The sequence below is a fragment of the Hesperophylax consimilis genome, chromosome 26 (assembly GCF_061612785.1).
Source record: "Hesperophylax consimilis isolate HC1 chromosome 26, BYU_Hcon_1.0, whole genome shotgun sequence".
Taxonomy (NCBI): domain Eukaryota; kingdom Metazoa; phylum Arthropoda; class Insecta; order Trichoptera; family Limnephilidae; genus Hesperophylax; species Hesperophylax consimilis.
This window is the reverse complement of record NC_142861.1, coordinates 17,185,351-17,210,060: the sequence shown is the minus strand read 5'-3', so window position 1 is coordinate 17,210,060 and position 24,710 is coordinate 17,185,351. Positions and strand designations below refer to the sequence as shown.

The 24,710-nt window shown below is 34.5% G+C and overlaps 1 protein-coding gene and 1 long non-coding RNA gene across 2 annotated transcripts; both read right to left on the bottom strand.

Annotated features, from left to right (window-relative positions):
• Positions 1-9,276: 9,276 nt before the first annotated feature.
• On the bottom strand, positions 9,277-23,043 carry LOC149411208 (uncharacterized). Its single transcript, XM_089647619.1, has 5 exons — positions 22,703-23,043; positions 21,943-22,105; positions 20,802-20,996; positions 13,584-13,827; positions 9,277-13,237 (listed from the first exon to the last, which is right to left on the bottom strand). Exons 2-5 carry the CDS (start codon positions 22,078-22,080, stop codon positions 13,062-13,064), a joined length of 753 nt encoding a protein of 250 aa, XP_089503745.1. The 5' UTR covers positions 22,081-22,105; positions 22,703-23,043; the 3' UTR covers positions 9,277-13,061.
• LOC149411209 (uncharacterized) lies at positions 16,950-18,161 on the bottom strand. The gene is made up of 2 exons (XR_016304868.1): positions 17,640-18,161; positions 16,950-17,536 (listed from the first exon to the last, which is right to left on the bottom strand). It is a non-coding gene; the product is annotated as an uncharacterized LOC149411209 (long non-coding RNA).
• Positions 23,044-24,710: the final 1,667 nt, after the last annotated feature.

Genomic DNA, 24,710 nt, shown 5'->3' with positions numbered 1-24,710 from the left:
GACTGACAAATTTTGAAAGATTTTTTGCCAAAAGAGGATGTAAAGTAGTCAGACGTTTGTACCAAAAATTATGTATCCAATCGCAACCCGTGGCTTTCCAATTATGAGTATTTTTAATAATTTTGGTTAAGCGCTTGTTATATGCCAGCGGATTTTCTCAAACTGTCAAAATCTCTTCATTTTTTTGTCGCTAGAGGGCGGTAGTTGTACATTAATGAACTTGTCAAAATACAACGTCAAATGTGCGTCATGACCATGTCCCGCATCATCACGTACGCAATTGGAAATCGGAAATATTAAGTAAAACAAACAGCTTAGTAAAAAGGTATGACTTATTTGCAGAACCTACTATTTTGGTAAAGCATTTACTTTGACATTTTTTATAAATGTTTATCATTCACTTGCTGTTGTTAAATCTAATTAGATTCGAACGGCTTTTGGCTTTACGAATCGCATTTCAGAAACATTTCCTATACAAAGAAAGGTTGTTTTGCACGGTATTCGGAAACTCGTGGTATAAACGGTATAACTTGTGAATGAATCTACCTTTCATTTAAAGTCAATTTTGGGTTATGATATTTTTTATTTGAGCTTTCGTTTTCGAGAAAATCGAAGGCGGATTTATTTGGTAGATTTATAAATTTTATATTTGATTGAATATCTATACATATTAATAATATTGACCTCGAAAAATAAAAGAAAGTTTTTTTTAAATTTATATATTTGTTAAATTATTCAGTGTTAACTAAACAATAATCTGTTTTAACCATGGCAGTATCGTGCAAGGCATACTAGTACTGTATCAAAATATAACTAGCCGTTGGAAATAATAGTTATATTCATTTAACGACCAACGCTATTGAAAAAAATTACGTCAATGGGTTGAAATATAATACCTAAATACAAATATTATTCAACGAATCCACGATTCGACCTATTGTTTAAGATGTATTGACGCGTAATAAATATATGAAATGGTGAATCATTTAAATTTACTGAATTTAAAGTTACTGTTCTTTATACAAATAGAACGGCGACATATGCGCCTCACAATTTTTGCCGCATTTGGGTGTTTAAAATGTTACCTGGCTATTATAGACTTAGAGGCCTTGTGTTTTCTCGGTAGGGAAAAAATTGTTTCCTAAAAAACCCTTATTATTTGGAACTTTACAACACAATACGTAGATAGAATATCTTTGATTTGACAAATTGTGAATGGTTACGTGTGTATACGCAGAAAGGTGATATAATCGTAAATTTACTTATAAAGTTTTTTTTGTCTGTTTAATCTAAAGATAAAAAAACGGTAATAAACTTGTTTACTCCTTATGTGAATACGCCTTACCATGTAAGGTCGGAATAGTGAAAAACTTGACATGTTATCACTTAAAATTGCCGATTTTACCAAACTAAAAATGATTTGGCGTGAGATGGTAATTTTTGGTTTGATTACCAAACGCGCTCACACTGAGTCAGAGCGACAATGAATTCTCACAGACACTTGCATAAAGGGCACGCAAATCAACATCGTGACGTTCGTGCTAACCGTTAGGAAAAGGTACGCACAACGCACATTGAATATTGCATTTTATTCGTTTCAAAGAATATGACAGTTCAAAAAATACAATGCGACAAATTTACGTGAAAAAAGAGTATTTGTGAGTACTTAGCGTTTTTGTAGCTTCCTAAAATTATTGCAATGCTTCAAGTGAGTCGGTATTCTACTTTTAGACCCAGAAATGAAACATTTTGATGGCATTTTAGAAATATATACGCCGTAAAACAAGGAGCGTATAGTCCCACTACCGCTCTCGGGGGCTTCTCACCCGTAATAAGTAAAACAGTGTAAATGTGTTGAAAATTTGGTGCAAGATGAAGTATTTAATTAATTGTTAATATCCACAGATATCATAATGATAATAAGAGGCCGTACTTCTACAGATGTGTGTATTATATACATATTTTAAATTAAAAATATAGTGTAAAGCCGTTATTAACGCGATAATCATACATCCAAGTTTTAAAAGTGGGTTGTATGGTGTATCAATGTTTTTATTTTTTATAGTCGAATGCCTACAACAACTACAAAAAAAAATAGGCAGACTGAAAAATAATAGTCCATTAATTGGTATTAAAAAATATGAAGTCTGAGAATGACATACGAAAGGTAGTATTAAGCCGTTTTAGGGAGCCGTTTTCCAGCAAATCACCATTATGCCCTATAACCCACTCTTAACAATTCAACCGATATATTAGAAAAACTCATTTGTTCAATACCTGAAAAATTGAGTTCTTCATTTTCTATCCAGGGAGTTGACTCGTTATGTTTTATATCTTTACTCCAAATTTTAGTCCAAAAATCGCGCATATCTGATTCAGATGGCAATGGAATATTATTATTCGAAATAATATTTTGTTTATCGTCAAGTTTGGAATAAAATATTTTTTCATTTTTCTGGAATAATCTATTATTATTTTTTTTATTATACGTATAATTATATCTTTTTAATCTACTAGCTTTTACCCCTAATTTTTGTTTTAATAAATCCAATAAATCATTGATTATATTTTCATTATTATGACTATCAATGTTATAACCAAATTTTCTACCAATTTCATCTACATGTCTCAAAATTTTCCTACTTCTATTTCCATTTTTATATTCTATTACTCTAGCTATGTTACTTCTTAAAAATACTACATCATTTTCTAATCTGATCTGCCATTCTGGTTTACTATAACTATATGATCTATCGTCAGAGGATGATAATTTAATTCCTAACTTATTACAAACAGTAATCGCACTAGCGTATACTATTGTATGAAGATCTAAAAAACTAATTTCGTCAAATATGATTTTTGGTAAAATTATGTTATTTAATTCAAAAATTAATTTAGATAATTTCTTTGACGTATGCAATTTCGGTAATTTTGGTCTAACTGTTGGCTCTACATCTATATATCTGTTTATATTATTATGAAGTAAGTTAGCTAATTCTACTATATTTTCATCAACAAAGTTTAAATTTGCAATGTTGATTTCCCTAAGATTATAAATAACGTCTAAGTTATTTGAATCTACTGTAATATCATTGGACATTTCGACTAGAATATTATCCAAACTATCTACATTCAATGCATCTGATATGACATTACTTGTGTTAATTTGTTCTAAATTATTTCCTCTTTGCAATCTATCTGCTACTTCTCTTTTAATCTGTTCTAATGTGACTACAGAAATTAAATTATTTTTGAAAATAGCTCGCTTTTGGTCTGCTAATCTTTGTTCGGTTACTTGGGCAATCGGATAATTTTGTGAGAAAAGTAAATGTAATTTTTTCCTGTATAACAACATATCTGTTTCTACTTTGGTTACATAAAAATATGAACGAACAATGAACATATTGACATCGTTCGTCCATTTCATACGCTGTCTAGGAATACCTGCTTTTGTTTTTTGGGGTCTTAGACTATCCATGTTCATCTGTATAGATGACATAATAATCCCCTGTTCATCTACGTTGGTTGCAAATGACATTGTCATTTTGCAAAACAACTTGGAGATGATTGTATCTTTACTACTACATTCCAGTAACCAAATCAATAAATAATTTTCAATGTGACTAAATTAAATATTCTAATCAAACTACCTTTCGACATAACAAATCTATAATTTCCAATTCAACTACCTTTCAACATTACGAATCTATGATATATTATATTCCAGAAAAAACGTTATCAACATAAAAATATACCATTAAAATATATTTTTATTTTTTTTAAATGAATGTCAAATATTGTTGTTTACCTTGGTTACTTGGGTCCACAAAATTTTTTTTATTTTTAAATCCTATTTATTTACCTAAATATCCTATGGCTTACTGGCAGTTTATTTAATGCGTTATCTGATATACTCTTCTTTAAATATTTATATTTTTTGGGATCAAAGCTAATTCTTTTCTATCTGATATTACAAGTATTATTATTATTATTATTAATCAATTATTTTTAAAAAAAATGGTTTTTTTCTTACTACTTATTTTAGATTTTTTTCTATTTTTTTATGACTATTATTTTTAGGCCTCAAAGGGTTATTTTTTATTAAAAAGGAAAAAAACTAGCGACGGTATCTGTCACTATATTTACGATATTTCTTGCTGAAATAAATGTTCCAAGCATAAAAAATAAACGCCATGAGGAATCAAGAGATATTATTTTGCTGTCCATGTTCCTCAGGAGGAACTCTGGTATTGAAAGAGTAAACGCAGAAAATAATATTTGTCTCAAGATATACAAGTACTATTCCTAGAACAAAGCTAACATTAGTATTGAGTAATTTGCATTAACGAGTACTGATTTAATATTAATTGGGAGAATTTTCTCCCGATTTCTCAGAAAATGTATTCAAACAGGCCGGACACCGTTCCGCGCAGTGCGCGGGGATGCAACCATTCTGACTAAATGTACGTGCCGCGCGCTGCGCGGGGTTCGTCCGGTAAGGGTTAACTTACGCTAACTCCTTTGAACTAATGACTATCCCACGAACAACTACAGTATTTTTTCTTGCTTTTAAAGAAAAACAATCATCCTGGTTTACGAATAACCTGACAATATTTGATAGACTCCTAGGTACCTACTACTATCTACCATTAATGTTGCTTGTCCAACGATGGGGGACTATCAGAGGAATACTTGAACTCATGACTCCTGGGTGGGAACCCGATGCATTTGTCCACTAAGCTACTAACCGGTAATGCTAAAAAAATTAATTTTGTTTTTTTTTTAAACAAAAAATGTTTACATAACAATAGTTCTTGTACGTGTTTTATAAAACTTTAAGGACAGGTTGTTTCAGAGAATTTGAACAATTCATCAAATTTCAAAGTTGATTTCCAAGTTCTGTTAAATTCCTATTAAAGTTCTGTTATTGTATCAACATGGGCCAGTTGCTTCACACAACTGAAATAATAATAATAGAACTTTCACAGCCCTTGAAAATTAACTGTGAAATTTGATGAATTGTTAAAATTCTCTGAAACAACCCGTACTAAGAATGTCGAACACAATGTTTAGGTGATAATGACAGAAGCATTAGGTGCCTACTCTATATCGAGTCTATACAGCTAAAAATCTGAACTCTGGCGTGATGAAATTTACACAGTTTTTTTACACCGTCTTTAGGGCTTAGCATCTACTTTTAGCTCAAGTCACACACGTTAGATACTTGAAATGCCATAAATACCCGTGTTTAGTGACAAGATATGAATAACCAGCTATTTCTCAACCTTCCTTTTCCAGTGGCGCAGCTATGACATTCTCATGGGTAGGGTTCGACCCTGGTGAGGGGGGGAGGCAAGGGAGACAGGGGGGGGGGTGTTTGGGACCTCTACTTACACCATCACTTTGATAAAAAAGGTGGCGCAAATAATATTATTGTATTTTCTAGGAGTGTAATTTACGAGTATTATGTTTCTATTTTTTCCTTTATTGAGACCGAAGTGGGATTATATACGTCCTTGCTCTTTCCCATTTCTTTCCCCTCTCTACTCCGTCTAGTCTCACAACATACCCCAATTCATGAAGCCATAGTTCCAATGGCTATGGCCAGACTGTTGGGAAAAAACTGATTAGAGACTTTTGGGCTGCTCTTCATAATTTTGTTGCAATTTCGATTCATGAAAAATGGATTTTTTTTATCATTTTTACTATCCTAACTAATACGTATTATTCATTAAAAAATGTCCGTAAAAAATCCTGAGCCGGGCCTCGCAGCCAGGAAACTCCGCAAAGGAAATGGACGCTATCTTATATCTTATCATGGATAAGTTTAGTGACGTATTCTCAGGAGTAGGTACCTACCTAGTTCCCATGTACTATAAAGCAGACCTGGCCAACAGACCAATCGCGTGCTATTATAATCCACTCGATCGCGAAACAATGTACCTCAGAAAACTAAAGTAAACCGTTCTGTTGTTCCGAATGCAATTTTTTTTAAAACCAAAAATCACGCTTGCACATGTATGTACATTCTAACGCAGCATCACATTCATTCTTCAAATGCATTGTGCGTCTATTTTTGTGCCGGCGGATGCAATCCGTTAGCCATAAGCTGAAAATAGTTTGTCTAGTCTATAGTTAGTAATAAGATAAATCATTATGGAAATATATTCAATATTTCTATGGCGTTTTTAAGGTAATTTTTCTCAAAAAACGGCACTAAAAAAATCATCCAAATATTTTTTTTTAAACTTCCGATTTAGTTGTCCGGGTTAAGTCTTCCCCAAAGGAAAAACTTAACCCTTCCACTCACTTTTCCACAAATGATCAGCTAGTCAATCAACACTATGTAAGTGCATTATATAAGTAACATAAATACAAAACAATACAAGAACAACAACACGTCAAATCACCAGATATCAAATGGGAAAAAAAAATTCACCGTCTCCAGATATTTTCATATCAGAGGGTTCGGCTCGGTAGAACTTCTAACAGGGCCTATAAATCCTACTGATCCCTCAACATAAATATTTAAAAAAATTATTTATTATTATTATTGCGGGATAAAATGAAGCCGCGCTTCCGAGAAAAACCACTTCCGTGTTTGTAATGCAATTTCATTTTCACATCAAAACTTATATGTTTCGTTATTTTGGTTGGTTTGCACATAATAACACATTGTTTGTATTAGTTATATTTCAAGGTTCAATTGCTAAGAGTTTTTCCAGGCAGACAGACCCAAAACACTAGCAAATAAATAATGAACCCGTCAAAACGTCAAAATAAGATGTACGAAATCATTTTGTGACCAATAATATAAGTATTCGGCATAGAATAACACAAGAAGTGTCTTGTAGGCATATTTCGTGATCCAAATATTTGCCAGATCGAGGTTTAAATTTACAATACAAAACTGTGTTCACACTTCTAGCATTGTGACATTTATATTTCAACTATTGCTTGATACTTGTTCACACTAACTGTTTCGACTACGCTACTTCATTTTAGCATGCATTATTTTCACTAGAATTTACAAAAAACATGCACTCAAATGTTGATAAATTCTAAAAAAAAAAAAAACACCAATATGTTCGGAATTCATTTTTTTTAACAAATTCTTTATTATTTTCTTAGGTATTTACATGTTTATAAAAAACAAATCGGTTTAGAGAGTAATTGAACGTTTATAGCAATCAAACCAGCAACAGAAACAAAAACACCCAGAAGCAACTTGACGCGAGGACTTTGTGACGTCACAATCTCGCCAGCTAATCGTGTTTCGGGGTTTCAATTACTTCGCGTTTAGTTAAATTCTTTACAATTTTATTATTTAAATGTATTGAAAACACTTTATTACATACACTGCATGTACCCATTCGATAATTAACACCTCAGCCATAGGTCACTCCAAGCGGTTCGCTACATTTGGTGACTTAGTAGGGGTGCCCGGGTTGAAGTTTGTCCGGGTCCTAGTGACGGTGCACCTTCCCACCTACTGCATGATCAGGAGAGACTGGTTGAGGAAGACATTTTAACCTCTCCAGCAGGATTCTCTCGGAACATCGCCTTGCAGTGGGAGGGATGGATTCATACGTCTGTCACTCCTGGATACACTGACCCCCGATTCTTACCCATCCCTCATACCTTTTTCCTTCCCAGAACTTTATCTCCTTCCTTTCCTAAAAAGACACCTACACACAGAGAGGGATTATTTTCCACAGGGTTCCGTGAGGTGCTTGACTAAAAAAAATTAATGTTAATTTGAATCGCGTAAGGCAAGTTGTGCATCACTGCATTAATTGTATTAACGTCACTGCACTGTGGTTTGTGTTTGCTCACTAGTTAATCGGTCATAAACGACATGACATTCGCTTATCTGCAATATGTGATGTATTAGCATACAATACAGTTTTTTATAAAATTAATTAAGCGCAAACAAATTATTTATAGTTTGGTAGTCTACTAAAAATCTGGTTGGATTTAGTTAGATCTGGTTAAATCCAGCTTGATTTAGTAAATCTAGTTAACACTGGTTTCGGTATACAGTATAATCCTTAGAACTAGGAATCCATACTCTTCGATATAATCTGATTTTATCATTCAAGTTTTACACGTTTTTAACCCGGTTTTAACGGATTTAATTATTTTTTTTTTTTTAAATTAACTCCACACAGGAGACCCTGAAGAAAATAATTTCCCTCAGGGCCTATGTCATCTTTGGGGATGCTGTGTGGAGGGTCTTTTTGTGGAGAGGAAGGAGTGAACATGGGTCTTGAAGAGTCCCATTTGTAGGAGGGAGGAAACACAGAGGCCGGCAGTTCGTTCCACAGCCGAGCTGTTGAACTTAAGAACGAATCGTAGAAGCGACCCGTTCTCATGTGACAAATGTCAACCGTGTACAAATGTTGGGCGCGCGTTTGGCGTGTATCCCGACTACGCACCGGTGCCGAAGGGATCAATGACGCTAGTTCCTCAGAGCATCTTCCGTTGTAATACCGATAGAACAAGGACAGCATACCTACCTGACGCCTGTGCTCTAAAGATTGCAGTCCGTTTGTTAAGATTGGGGAATCTATCAAACGGACCGCCCGTTTTTGCACAGAGTCAAGGGTTTTTTTCAGGTATTTAGGGGCTCCGGACCACAGATGGCTGCCGAATTCGACAGTAGGGCGCACTTGCGATTTGTACAGGGTCAGCAGTTGTGTATTATTAAAGTATCTGCGGGCCCTGTACAGTACGCCCAGCTTCTGAGAGGCCAGCTTTACTCTGGCTTCGATGGAACCCCCGTACCTGAGCTGGTCACTTATAGTTACACCAAGCATATCAATGGAAGGCCTGTTCGGAAGATTACTTCCGTTGAAGGAGACTAGATTATCATTTGGATCCCTTTTAGACGTAATCAGACAGGATTGGGTGTTTGAAACATTAAATTCGACCATTTGCGGCCTTATCCAGATAAAATTGGTTAAATCACTTTAAATCAGGTTTTATCTGGCTTATTTCGTTTTTTCGGTTTGAATCAGTTTTATCTGGTTTGAACTAATTGAATCCTGCTCTATAAGATATGTGGTTTAATCCAGTGTTATTTGGTTAAATCCAGTTTGATCTGGTTTATTATTGTTAGATTCTCGTTTGATTGCGTTCATTTTCAAAACGGTTTTATTGGATGTGATCTGTTTTTTTCCGATATTATTGGACTGGTTAAAACGGGTTCGAACTAAAAATTAATAACCAACAATAAAATATTTATTAAATTTATTTTATCACAGAATTTTAACATAATATGACATATTTACCATTTAAAAACAACAGCTTTGTTAAAATGGCATCCTATTATAATAATACATTAATTTATTTAAAATTTTAACCAAAATATTACCAAAGTAGCTAAAAACATAATAATAAGTGCTTTTTTAAAAGTAAACGTCGTGGTTGGGCTTGCAAGCAGTGGCGGCCAGTGGTCAAAATATGAGAGGGTTCACCAGAGAACAACGTCGGATAATATATTTAATGTTATGTACATACCTATTTATACAGGGTGTATCGGCACTAACCCAACAAACATTAACCAGCTATTCCTTGGCACATTTGGAGTAAAAAATGTTATGGCCACTTTGCTGTCCGGTAGCATTTTTTTTTTCAATTAAAAACAAAAAAATTTAAAATTTCCACACTACATCACTGTCATTGGCATTGCGTTTCGTGTTCAACAGCTGTTATAAGCAAGTATGTCAAAAAGCGTCTTCGCTCTTTCGCACACACTAAATAATAATAGTTAAAAATGAGACGAATGGTGCCGTGCCATTTCGTTGTGATTGTAAAAGTGCGCCAATATAGGTACACACGTGCATTATTCAACGGAATTCGAATAAAATATTTGCCAGATGGGTTTTCAAACTTTGACAAAGGATAAAACAGTGGTGACATGTGGTGAAAATATGAATAGTAATTTTTTTATTAAAAAAAACGTTACCGGACAGCAAAGTGCACATAAGATTTTTACTCCAAATATGCTAAGGAATAGCTGGTTAAAGTTTGTCGGGTACGTGCCGATACACCCTGTATAGAAGTTCTATTCTCCGCTCTTTTTGTTTAGCGAAAACCTCTATGACCATTTTGTTGAAATATGGTCACTGAACAAAATTAATCATTTTACCATTGCTTAAAATTCGCTAGATTTTGTACCTATCTTGTAAATATAGGCACAGTCGCAATGCAAATTACACACGCTTAGTAAATTACCTATCGTACAAGATCTTTGTGAGACTGGCCGCTACTGCTTGCAAGACCGGCTATGTGAGTTTTACCAAACTTTACAGGGAAGCAAAAAAAATCCCAGTTTTGTATTCAAATTCGTCGACAAAGAACATTTGAATGAGTATTGTGCGATAACGGTATATTTTGTGAGAAAACTGAAAATATTAATTATCAGACATAATATTATGCATAGTCAATTCTGCTTTTACACAATTTTACAATAACGCGGTCAACAAAAAAAATCCAAAACGGTCAAAAAACAATCATACATAAAAATCCTAGATTTTCCCCATCCCATGCATATGCTACTCAATAATAGTGTAGAAATATTAAAATAACTTGTTTAATTTTTTGACATACTGTAGTGATTTTTAAACAAAATAAACTATCTCCCATACTGTATTTTTTACAGTATTATCGACCAGAATACAGTAAAATTGTGTAAAAACAGAATTAAGTGTATTTAGGTATTTTTTAGTGCATTTACCTAATCCGATGTCTAGTAATAATTGTCAATCAATTTAAATAAAGAAAATATAGTATTTTTACATGAAAATCGCTAGACGTGAAAATTTAATTTAAATATTGACAGAAATACTTGTCACAGTAGTTTTACAGATATTAACGTATGACAAAGTCATCAAATGGCCATTTTGATGTTTTGCCTTTATTCAGCTTTTGAACAAATTGTGATCAGCAGAAGATGTCAAGTATTATGTTGTTAAGCTCATCAGCTTATTACAATTTATTCAATAGCTGAAACGCACCTAGAATCGGCGTTAAACGGGGACCTTTCCAATGTCGAAAAACAAAATGGCGCCGAATGGCCATTTGATGACAATGTTACATTTGAATTTCTGCTAAACAACTGGGCCTTAATTTTATATTACAATTATAAATCTAAATTAGTGTTTTATTAGGTACATATCACAAATTTAGTGGGTCTTTAAAAATACATAAAATTATCCACACTATTTCAATGGCACAATGTTTACAATCACCGAAGAATTAAACTGACAGAAGTGTGTTGCCATGTGCCCAAACTAAGCACAATTTTCCTTACTTCTGGTGGGTGAGGTTGACCAAACATTTCAAATCGGTATAGATCACATTTCTACAGATTTTCCATTCAGTGTATGTATATAAAAAGGATTCCTACTATCCTGTTATTCCTTCTTCGATCTTGTTCGACCTCTCGTTGTCTTGCAGCCCCAGTGACGCCATTGTCGCACGTACCGCAGTGTGACCTACTAATAATGAGCGTTGAGGAAAATTGAGGAAAAGAGCCCCCTGATGGTATCTGCCCTCTGCCTATCGCTCCCAATATTCTTGACACTTCCTCCTCTAAGAAACAACATTGTAGAATGAATTTTCACTATTTGATTAATTTAGACATGCGTGTTCCTGAGTCAGCCAGCCAGCGTAATGAATTTTGACTTTGTCAGTTAATTATTTTGTCTGTTCGACTCTTGTTACTTTACGATTCCGGCATTTAACAGTTCTGTAATTTTGACTATGTGAGATAAGGATTCCATCGATTTGACTAGATAAGGACTGTCTGTTAATTACTCTGTCTGTTAATGACATCGTCCGTTAATGACATTGTCTGTTAATCACACTGTTGATTAATGACATCGTCTGTTATAGCACTACCTGTTTAACTCCATCAGTTAATGACATTGTCTGTTAATGACACTATTTGTTAATGACATTGTCTGTTAATACACTGCTGGTTAATGACATTGTCTATTAATCACACTGTTGATTAATGACATCGTCTGTTATAGCACTACCTGTTTAACTCCATCAGTTAATGACATTGTCTGTTAATGACACTGTTTGTTAATGACATTGTCTGTTAATACACTGCTGGTTAATGACATTGTTTGTTAATTACACTGTTAGTTAATGACCTTAAATGTTAGTTAATGACATTGCTGGTTGATGACATAGTCTGTTAATAACATTGTCAGTTGTTAATGACATGGCATCAGTACTATGCATTAATAACTTTCTGCTGCAAATTGACACAAGTAATTTTATTGTTAGAATTTTATTTATACATTGGTCCCTTATAATACTGAATGTACATGTCATATAATTTACCATAAAAACTATGCATCCCATAAAATATTATTGTGTTACATAAATAATTTGCAGAACACAAATAAGAACGTTCCAATACTGCTAATACTAATAGTATCACTGCTCAAATCAGACATCAACAGTAATAACCACAAATAATTATTAACATACCAAAATTTAGATTTATACATATAATCTCACAGGGCAAGTAATCTCTGAAATAATACATTCACATTTATTACAGTTACATATTTGAAAAGTTTTATAATGCTTTCTTTTTATTACATACAAATTTTTTCCAAATTTATTGGAATCTTCTTTTCTAGTCAATCAATAACTTGACATATACTGTATGTAAGCAATGCATATGTGTAAGTAAGAAATGCACTGTATCAACTCTCGGGGTGATACTTAAACCTGGAAAGAATAAAATTGACAAACATCTGTACATAATATTATAATTAAAAGAGATTACAATGACACTTAATGAGTTTTACATTTCATTAAAGTTAATTGAGGTAAAGCCACTATGTAACATACAGCTAGAAAGGCAGCTAATGACTTCCCATTAGAGGAAAAAGTCACTACATATAACACAGCCAGTATGGCACTAAATGAGTGTTACCTTCCCGTTAGATGTAAAAGTCACTTTGTATTATACAGCTAGTATGGCACTTATTAATAATCATATTATGATCAGAGTATGTTGTCATACGGGCATGCTAAGTCTCCTCGTTCCCGACATCCCCCATGAGGTCTTCCTTGAGGTTGATGACCTCCTGGATCAGCTGACGGTTGTTTTCCTGCAGCTTGGCGATGGTCTCCTTGTACTTCTTCTCCTTCAGGCGCGCCTCCTCCGCCAAGTGGTCCCTGGACTCGTTCCTGGACATGTATATACCTGGAAGAGGAGATACATGTTGTGGGTATATAAAAAAGTGAGACAAATGCTTAGAAAGTTACTTATTTTCTTTACAATAATATTGTTCCTACATTTAAAATGCACCCAGTTTTCAGGTACACCAGAATTCACAAGCTCAAAGTTTACCCCAAGCAACGCCGGGTAGATGTCAGCTAGTATTGAAGATAAAGAAGTGATTTGAGATACCAAAAAGGCGATGGGAGCAAAAACAGCTTGTGCACGTTTAAGTTGTTATTGCATCCAGCTCTTCAATTGAGGAAGCCATAGTGCCACTGGCAAAGAAGGAAGGATGGATGTAACAAATGAATAAGATGGATAGACTTACCATTGGCCCCCACGAAGCGCTCTTTCAGAGCGATGTGATCACGCTCAACCCGTCGCAGCTGCGTAAGCAGCTCATGCTCGCGCGAAGCGAGCTGTCCCTTGGAACGGCGCGCATCTCCCTGTGCGCGCGCCACTTCGCGGTGCCCCGCCTCCAGCTTCAACACCATCTGGCGCGTGTCCTCGGCGGCTTGCTTCAGGCGCGACTGGCAGCGGTCCATCTCCTTCTTCTGCTTCTCCACCATGTCCTGAAGGAGGAAAATCTTTTATTAGGACAGGTTCGAACCCTTAGAGGTATTGGAATGCCACTTCAAGATAATATTGAAAAGTTCCCGGCTAGCCACCTCACATTTAGGAAACCCTCTTGGAAGTCTGATTCAATAACAATATTATTCTGAAGAGTCACGGCCAAGTCAGTGGGAGACCTCTAATGTTAAAAATAAACACTTTGTTGTAGACCATGGGTGGCCAACCTTTTCAGCAGCAGGGCCAGATTTTAGAAATGAGATTTCTTACCAGGCCGTACAACGAAATTTCTTTTATTATTCAAAGCAAACAAGAAATATACTGTTTTTTTTAGAAGATATAACAAAAATGAGAATCAAACATATTTTTTAGATTAAAATTAGGCAATACAAAAAATTATAATAAACAATAAACAAAATATATTATATTTTTGAGACGTCTGATTTTGTTTGTCAGAACTAAGTGCATCAATGTTGATAACGATTGATGCTGTTGCTACACGCAAACACTTTTCCAAATGCTCATCAGTGATTTGTGTTCTCATTTGAGATTTAATATGCTTCATAAGTGTTTCCGAATAGCGAAATCATCGATAGAGCATGTTTGTAAAATGCAGGATATTTCTCCTTGTCCAAATATATTTTGTAAAACTTTTCCAAACCAACCTGATTGAACTTCTCCTTTAACTGTGCATCACAACACATTTCACAATGTTCCATTTGTAAAATTCCTGGCAATAAATTCACGTCTACGGGGATTGGCGTTGCAAATGCAGCAAAAAGCACACGATTCTTTTTAAAATCTTGAAATCAGTTTTCAAATTCTAGGTTCAAGTCGGATATCAACGAAGCGTATTTATCCGCCGCCATTTGTGTGACATCTGGCTGCAATAACAATGTAGGAAGATGAGTGAAGATTTTTGTCCTTAACTGTTGTTCCCAAAGCCCAAGGTTTCATTTGGAATGTGGAAATAAGATCATACATGTTATTAATTAGTTGATCTTTCCGTGTAGACGAGTATTAACAACATTTAGATGGCTAACTATATAGACAGGAAATGCAAAGTCGCTAACCCACTCCTTGTCTTCAAATTCTGGGATACATTTTAACTTGCTTGCGAAGAATGATTGTATTTCTTGCTTCAAACACTCTTTTCAACATTTTAGCAAGGGTCAGCCATCTTACTTCTGCATAAAATGTAACATTTTTTTTTTTTTTTTTTTTTTATTGAAACATATAAACAAGGTTACAATTTTTTTAACAATATAAACTAAAATATATCAATCACTCTCCTAATAAAGCAGCTGCTTGTGTTTAGGAGAGGACAACAAAAATATTTTTACATTTGTTTAAATTAAACAAAAAATATTAGTAATAAAACAAAAAATAACACAAAAAATAACAATAAAAGTAATAAAAATATAGGTTAGTTAATAAATGATTCAAAGAATTTAAAAGGCAAAAACATATTTCTAAACAATAAGTAAAGTTATGAGGTGGTACAAGAGTATTTTAATTTAATTTTTTTTTTATATTTTTCGTAGTTTTCTTCCGATCGTATATCAAGGGGTAATTTATTAAATAATTTTACACCCTTGAATATATAGTGATGTTGTGCTGTTGTGGTTCGTGCTAGTGGCACGGTTAGTCCTCCAACAGATATTATTCTTTTGCTAATATTCAATTGTGGTAAATTATTTTTACTAAAGAAATCTTTATGTATTTGTAGAAGTGCAATTTTGTCATAAATTTTTTTAAGTGGGGGAACCGGGAAATCTTGAAAAACATTTATAGTTGGGTAGTAATATGGCTTTTTAAGATGATTTTTATTAGTATTTTTTGAATAGTTTCCAGTGGGAGTAGGGATGATTTATATGCACCCCCCCAAGCCACGATTCCATATTGTAGGACAGAGTGCGCCAATGCATAATAGAAGACCCCAAGGCAAGAAGTTGTTAACTTACATTGAAGGCATTCTGAGATATTTAGACTTTTGCGTTTTGCCTTATAATTTTTTATTTGAATGTCATATACAAAGTACTGATCCTTCATGGTGTAGTAAACAAACCAAATTTACATTATATCTAGTAATATTAAGTAGTTTTGCAGTCTAAAAGTTAAAATAAACATGTTTTCTACAAAAAAATGTAGTTAACATGTTCATGCCATCTTCAGGGATAGGTGAGGAAGATACAGAATTGAAAGGCAAGAACATGTTAAATTCTTGTTGTTTTATTTAATCAAACAAATTAAACATTTTTTTGATATAAAGTAACTAAATAATAATTATTATTGAAAAGAAAAGGTAGCAGAGCATGTGTCAATTTTTTTTGAGACTTTTAAAAAATCCACGAAAAACCTCATCCAGGTATGGTAACAATTTTTGGATATCATTCCATTTGGCCGCATCAATTTCTTTGTTATCTCTCACTTTTGATGACAGCATTGGCGGGGAAGATAATGTTTCATACCTTTTTTTTAAGATCCACTTCTTTCCAAGGCTCTTCTTCGGAGAGTGATTCGCGATATTTATAAATAAATCCTGAATTCCTCCACTCTTATCCAGCGAATTCCTTTTTGAAAGTTAACCTTTTTTCCGATAGTGTTTTTTGTATTGTGTATAAAGTTCAATTGCTGCCCTAATTCTTTAATATTAACAAACTTATCAGCCATCATTGTCACGATGGGTATATTTTTTGTGTTAGCCGACATCATTAAATTTACATATTGGTCCACTGATTGAATGGACTGGCATCTATTAATTTTATTTCTACCAATGCAAAATCTCTATCAGAGTCCATATATGAGTGACCAACCTCAGGAAATTTATGGTCAGTTATTTTGAATTTTTTTGCTAGAATTAAATATTGCCAGAACATAATCAAATATATATTTTAGTTTTGACCGGCACAAGAGTCACTCCAAGCAATAAGGTGAGACTTGTTGCTCTGAAGTTGCATGGTGTTGACAAAGGCCATTAAACAACTGGAATTTCCTCGCTCCCTCTGCCCCCTTCGTTTTCACTCCAAACATGGAAATATGCCCTATTTAACTCCTTTGTCACACAATGTACTCCCAAATTATAGAGCCACAGTTTTCTTAAATAGAAAGCCACGTTTGTGGATATCTTTGGGGGAGGTAGCGTCTTTTCCAAATCAAATGTGATGAAACAAGTTTCATCACATTCAGATGCCTTTTTCTTATCATGTTTTTGCATTTCAAATGCAGCTTTGTACATATTTACATGAATTTGGTCAGATTTTTTGCTATCGCAAGTCCCACAAGTGTCTGTCTTAGGCACACCAAACGACAAGTTGAAATCCTCTGTAAAGATCCTAGTGTAACGATTCAACGAAACAGGGGCATACTCTTTTTCTCCACAAAACATATTATAGAGCTCATACAGTTTTGGGATTGACAAATCGGATGCGAGGTACAATTTACTCAATACTTGTTGTATCTCATCTTGTTGTACGTATTCCAAAATTATATCTCCTGTACCAGTGGTAGTAGCGATATACTCTAGACTACTCTGATTATCTTCTGAAAATACAAAGTACAATAAAATAATCATTTTTAGTTCAATGTTCAAAAGAATTTAGTGTCACAATAAAGTATTTTTAAGTTTACCTACCACTAACATGACATCATGTTGAGATATTCCTAATAATATCCCAAACTCAACACCAGTCAAAGAGTCTTGAACACTTTCTGAAACGAAATATTGTAAAGCATTAATGAAGGACTTCAAAACATAAGAAAACATAAAAGAATATTCAGAGTCACAGAGTAAAACATTTTTTTTTGCATTTACCATCCATTAAAATCACATTATTTTGAGGTATTTCTAAATGCTTCTCAGGTTGTACTAAATTAGTGGACTCTTCAACACTTCCTGAAACAAATTAATAAGCATTACAATAAAAAAATTGGTGACTTTTAGACAGAAAAACACCAAAACAAAAATGATTCACCCATTTTCAAACTAATTTAAGGATAAATTAAGATGAACGATAATGTTTTATTCAGCTTACCTGATTCCCTGATCAATTTTTGACACATCTTCACCATTTTTTCACCTCTGGAACTCATTTTCGATGATTTTTAAATAAAAAACACGCACTGCAAAACTTTTTAAAACCACCAAGGTAAACGTTAAAGTGAGTGAATAACATGTTAACCATAGAAATCTAAACCAATGTAGATGGGAAGAAGTTGTTAATTACAGAATTACGGCAAGAACTTGCTAACTTAGTAGTTAACAAGTTCTTGCCCTGATTTTATCAACTTAATGTCACAGAAACACGTAGTTAACATGTTCATCACATTGATTTAAGCATGTTATTGCCGTTTTTAAGCTCTGGCATGGTGTTCATTGGAAAGAGCGTATGCGAATTAGTTTAGAGAGCATTCTAACTCATTTTTTACGAAAATGTAAGTTAACAACTTCTTGCCTTGGGGTCTTCAATAAATATCTTTTAGTATTTTTAATGATACAATATTTCTTAGTCTAAAAAATATATAGATTAGTTTTCTCATTCTGTCTACTGTGGAATTTATTTGACTTTTCCATTTAATGTTATTATCAATAATTATTCCAAGATATTTTATTTCTTTTTTACTACTAATGTTTATACAGTTTGAATTACAGGGTGCGAATTTAAGGAGGCAATTTCTTTCGTGAATTTTTATGTTTAGATTTACATTTGAGTTATTCCCTGTTAGGCTATAGGCTATAACATATCATTATACTGTGAATCCAAAGACTTGAGAAACTCTTGGAACTGACGGTGAAGGGGTTGATCCTTCGACTTAATAAAGTTCACTGTTTTAATGACTTCCTTCATGACATGATCCATTTTAAGGGACTTGGAACATAAATTCTCCCGATGAATAATGCAATGAAAATTTTGCATCGAACTTTGCAGGTCTCATTTTCAATCAATTTTACTAAGCCTTTGTGTTTCTCAACCATTCCTGGAGCACAATCTGTTGTTAAACCCGAGTTTGTTGAGTTGTAACGAAAAGTTGTAATGTCGATGTAACAGTTCCTAACAAATCTCGTGAACAAGTAGTGTCCTTAAGTGGATACAGTGCCGCTAATTCTTCTATTTTGTTAAAATGGACATCTACAACCCTGATAAAAATCTGTTATGTCAGTGCTTTCATCCAATGCTAGAGCATAAAATATGAACTTGGATGCTCGATTTTTCAAATTATCTTCAATATGTTTTCCAATGTCGTCGACACGCCTAGTAATAGTTTTTAAGACGAATATACCATAGAAGAAATTGTCACGAAAGTTGAATCAATGTACTGAGATACTTCCATATATGAGATATGATACGAACTACGCACGTTGGAATGTTGTTTTGGTGGTTTTATGTACACTAAAAGGAAAAAATGTGTGCATATACTCCGCAGGATACAAGTAGACACCAAATTTTACAGAATCATAGAAATTCAAAGCAATAGACCCGCCCATTAGGAGAGCAAATCATGTTAGCAGAGCGGGGAGGCAGCATGACTGCCCCTTCACACTACATATTTAGTTGAGACACTTTTACAAATGTGTTATAATTTACTCACAGCAGTCACATTTGAGCCGTTACGCAACCCGATTTATAGACAGTTAGTTTAGGTTTCGATAGCTTACTAGATATATTCTCTTTTAACCGGTCAGCAACGTAAGCAGATATACACGATAAAATAACGATAGCAGTCAAGTACAATAAGCGTGTTTACACGTCAACGCGTGTGTTTCCACAAAAATCGTCATAACTCCGTTATTCTTCTAGTGACATCCCTAAAACAAAAAGTAGAATATTCGTATTGAATGAAGCTTCACATCTCTATTCAAAGTTATCCATAGAAACCCGTAAAAAGACCTACTCAGTGGAAGCAAATTTTACCCGCCAAATCGTAAAACGACGCCAAGAAAGCCGTTTGACGTGCCGACCCGCCTCCCACATATCCCAGTTTTAACGTGAAATTTTATCGAAAATGGCCCGGTAAGTATTTGTTTATTATAGTAATATATATTTGCTATGCTTTTGTGATATTGTTTCTTTGTTTGAAGTGTTTTTTCTTGTATAATTAGATGCATTTATATTGCGAGTCATGTCCACCGAATTCGCGCTTGAAATGCGCCAAGATTTTAGCAAGTTTAATTATTTTTTTAAAAATATATTTTGTATGAAATGGTCAAAAAGTGAAGTGACAGAATTGTTTATTGTACATTTGTACAGTGAAATAAGTGTTTTTTTTTTTACATTATCCGTGATTTTAGTATCGTTTTTACATAAAACATTACAGGTGAGTCATTTTTACAATTTTTTCATGTTTCCATTCTAAATTTAAATATTTACAAATGTTAATATTTATTTATGATACAACAATTTGAAAGCCTATTTTGTAACCTTTCTAAAACAGTTTTTACTATTCGGCTCCGTTCAGTAATGTTTCATTTATAGAGCTTTGATTGTGAGGCGGTAATAACACAACGTTTTCGTGAAATTGACATTTCGGTAAAGACATCTTAGCTTCAAGTTCGCGAAAAGTCGGAGGGGTTAAAAAGCATGTTAAAGTCCGGCTGGGCGTAAAAACAAATAAAATTTTTTTTTAAATCAACCTTCAGACCCTGAGCAGAAAAGTCCCACAATGGACTGCGTTGCAAACCGTTATGCTACTTCAGCGAACTTAACTTTTCTGCGCAGGGTTTGGTTATTTCAAAGTGCGATTTTCGGCGATCAACTTACAACTGAGGTCATAGTTTATTCAAAGCATTCTCACAACCTCCTGGTGCCAAAAAGTGCTCATCGAAATGATTCCCATATTTTACGTAAAGGTAAGTCTATTCTTTTGTAATATCCATGTATGGAAAAGTATTTTTAAATAGATATTTTCTGTGATTTTCATGTTTTAAGTTGATAGTTGTTAGTAAGTGGTTAGTAAGTTAGTTAGTTATGACCCTTACATTTAGGAAGAAGTTGTTCTGCTGCAGAGAGTAGTTCCTGTCCTTCAGCTGGCTCCCGTTGGCAGCCACGTCCTTGTAGTGCAACAGAAGGCCCCAGACTCCATTGGCCAGGCGCACCAGGGCTTCCATCTGCCTTGGGGGATCCAGGTCCTCGTACTGGTTGAAGCGGTAGCTTATACCCAGTATCGACAGCTCCTGGATACAAACAATTGTGGAATTACACTGACTGAACATTATTTGATAATTTATTACATTTCTTTTTTAGTGGTTGCTTCATTGTTAAGGATTGTGACCCGAAGGCTCCTTCACTCCTCACGGTCCTACGCTGCGTGAAGAGCTGCGTGAAGAGCTGCGGATACCAACGAGACGCTTTTCAGATGCCTGTGATATTTGATTAGTCCAATGCATCGGTGATCTTCCTCTGCTTCTTCGTTACACTTTACCTATGACCATGGTTTCTCCAGTTTCGAGTTCTCAGTTGGAAGAGCAAGTGTACAAAAATCTTAGGATACGCTGACAGTTGACAGCTTATTCTGGATGCCTAGCTCTTTACTTTCACATTAGGAACCATAAAACTGCTAACCCTATTCAGAGAAACCATTTAACTGTTGACACTATTCATAGGAATAATAAAACTGTTAACCCTATTCGTAGGAACCATAAAACTGTTGATCCTATTCATAGGAATCATAAAACTGTTGACCCTATTCATAGGAACCATAAAACTGTTGATCCTATTCATAGGAATCATAAAACTGTTGACCCTATTCATAGGAATAATAAAACTGTTAACCCTATTCGTAGGAACCATAAAACTGTTGATCCTATTCATAGGAATCATAAAACTGTTGACCCTATTCATAGGAACCGCAAAACCGTCAACCCTATAAATAGTAACCACAAAACCGTTGACCCTATTCATAGGAACCATAAAACTGTTGTTAAAAATTCTTGTAAAAATATTGTAAAATCCAAGATTCAATCGAAATTGTAAGATATAAATTGCGTACAAATCGAAAATACAGCCCTGCTAGCATAACATAAAAATACGTTTCTATTGGTTTATCCTGTCTGCTTACACCTGCAGTAAAATTATGTGATGGTAAGTTAGTGAAACCTGACATAAAAAACAGTTACTTACTTCTTCAATGGACTTCAAATACTTGGGTAGATTTTCTTCACTACACGGTTCAAATGTAGTGCACCTTTTGGACTTAGAGTGAAGAATTAGTTCCCTTATTTCTTTCTCTACCGACTCCATATCATTTAGCACCGACATGGCGATACTGACAGTAATTCCAAATCTAAAAAATAAAAATAATAAAAACTCTATGTTCTTGTAGACTCAAAAACCAACTAGATTAACTTTTAAACTATGCGTTATTTGAAATCAATAGATCAAATGATAAATTATGAGTGTCAACTACCCATAGCATGTGGGACTATAGCATAACGAAATAATGCAAACAACAAAATAACACACCCAGGGAAAATCACTCAATGATTTTCACAATAATTACAACGCACAGACACAGTAAATTCTTAATTACCTGGCTTGTGCTGGGAAGAAAATAAAAATAATTCTCAAGTTTCAATCAATTGGTGCAATTAATCAATTGTAAAATTAAAAATGAGCACGCAAATATCGCAAATTTTGAGTAAACACAAATTAGATGTAATGTTATGAATACAATCACAAAAATCTAATGTAAACATTCCATTGAAGACACATTCCTTCCAGTTTTTGTTTACTTCCAAAACACCTTCACAACAAGACATTGTTTTAGGAACTTTAAAGACATCGGACGGTAAATATTCGGGATATTATTATTGCCGAATTATTACACATCGGACTTAAACATATTTAATGATTTGATAAATTATGGAATTAATGTACTTACCTTCAAAGGAAATGAACCAATTCAGCAATGGAGCGTGTCGAGCGGAAGAATGAACTGCGTTGCGAATCGAATGACATTTACATCGGAACACGAATCCAAATTTATCGCCGAGATGTTCTAAAACAAACTAAACTTTGAACTTACTGGAATTTCTGATTGTTATTTCGGTTTATTTATGTAATCGGGAACTTAGGTAATTTGCAATCGTTTCACATTGTCAATTTTGAACATTTGAAGAGCGGCGAAACGGCGGGATCTTCGTTTGTTTTGTAAAATTTAAATGAATTTAAAGTAAAGAATCCGATAATGTTGCCAGTTGAGCTTACAAAATATCCTTAGTGCACGGTTGCACGCCACATAAAATATTACCGTCGAACACATTAATAATCTACATTAAATATAATAATTTCGTTGAATTAAATTCACAGAAACTAGATATGACCATAAATAAATCATTCATCACCTCAACGGAAGAAGTGAAATCGTACAATGAGTGCTGACAAAATGATTTTCTTTGTACTGGCAGCACTGTTGTAAATATGGCTTGTTATGAGAAGTGGTAGAATCAAATCATGAAAATCCCCAAATTGGGGAGAACAAAATTACAATTTCCTCACAAGTTCGATATGTAATTTTACCTCCTAAAACTCCTAAATGAAACAAAATGAAATGGTCATTTATTTTATTATTTTCTGAATTTCACTTCGGTTCAGGTTAAAAAAAATTAAAATGGTTTGAAAAATTGCTGCGAAAGAAAATGTCATTACTAACTTACTTGTAATCTGCCTATCTATATATATGAATAAAAATGTAAATATTTTTTTGTGTTCAAAATCTTAAATATCCGAAAGTTTTTCACCGATTGCTTTGAAATTTTGTTTTATACCTATTTGTGGGTCCGAGCATACGCTGCTCTACCACAAACCACCTTCTATGTAGGAAATCCTATTTGTGGGTCCGAGCATACGTTGCTCTACCACAATACACCTTCTATGTAGGAAATCCTATTTGTGGGTCCGAGCATACGTTGCTCTGCCACAATACACCTTCTATGTAGGAAATCCTATTTGTGGGTCCGAGCATACGTTGCTCTACCACAATACACCTTCTATGTAGGAAATCCTATTTGTGGGTCCGAGCATACGTTGCTCTACCACAATACACCTTCTATGTAGGAAATCCTATTTGTGGGTCCGAGCATACGCTGCTCTACCACAAACCACCTTCTATGTAGGAAATCCTATTTGTGGGTCCGAGCATACGTTGCTCTACCACAATACACCTTCTATGTAGGAAATCCTATTTGTGGGTCCGAGCATACGTTGCTCTGCCACAATACACCTTCTATGTAGGAAATCCTATTTGTGGGTCCGAGCATACGTTGCTCTACCACAATACACCTTCTATGTAGGAAATCCTATTTGTGGGTCCGAGCATACGTTGCTCTACCACAATACACCTTCTATGTAGGAAATCCTATTTGTGGGTCCGAGCATACGCTGCTCTACCACAAACCACCTTCTATGTAGGAAATCCTATTTGTGGGTCCGAGCATACGTTGCTCTACCACAATACACCTTCTATGTAGGAAATCCTATTTGTGGGTCCGAGCATACGCTGCTCTACCACAAACCACCTTCTATGTAGGAAATCCTATTTGTGGGTCCGAGCATACGTTGCTCTACCACAATACACCTTCTATGTAGGAAATCCTATTTGTGGGTCCGAGCATACGTTGCTCTGCCACAATACACCTTCTATGTAGGAAATCCTATTTGTGGGTCCGAGCATACGTTGCTCTACCACAATACACCTTCTATGTAGGAAATCCTATTTGTGGGTCCGAGCATACGTTGCTCTACCACAATACACCTTCTATGTAGGAAATCCTATTTGTGGGTCCGAGCATACGCTGCTCTACCACAAACCACCTTCTATGTAGGAAATCCTATTTGTGGGTCCGAGCATACGTTGCTCTACCACAATACACCTTCTATGTAGGAAATCC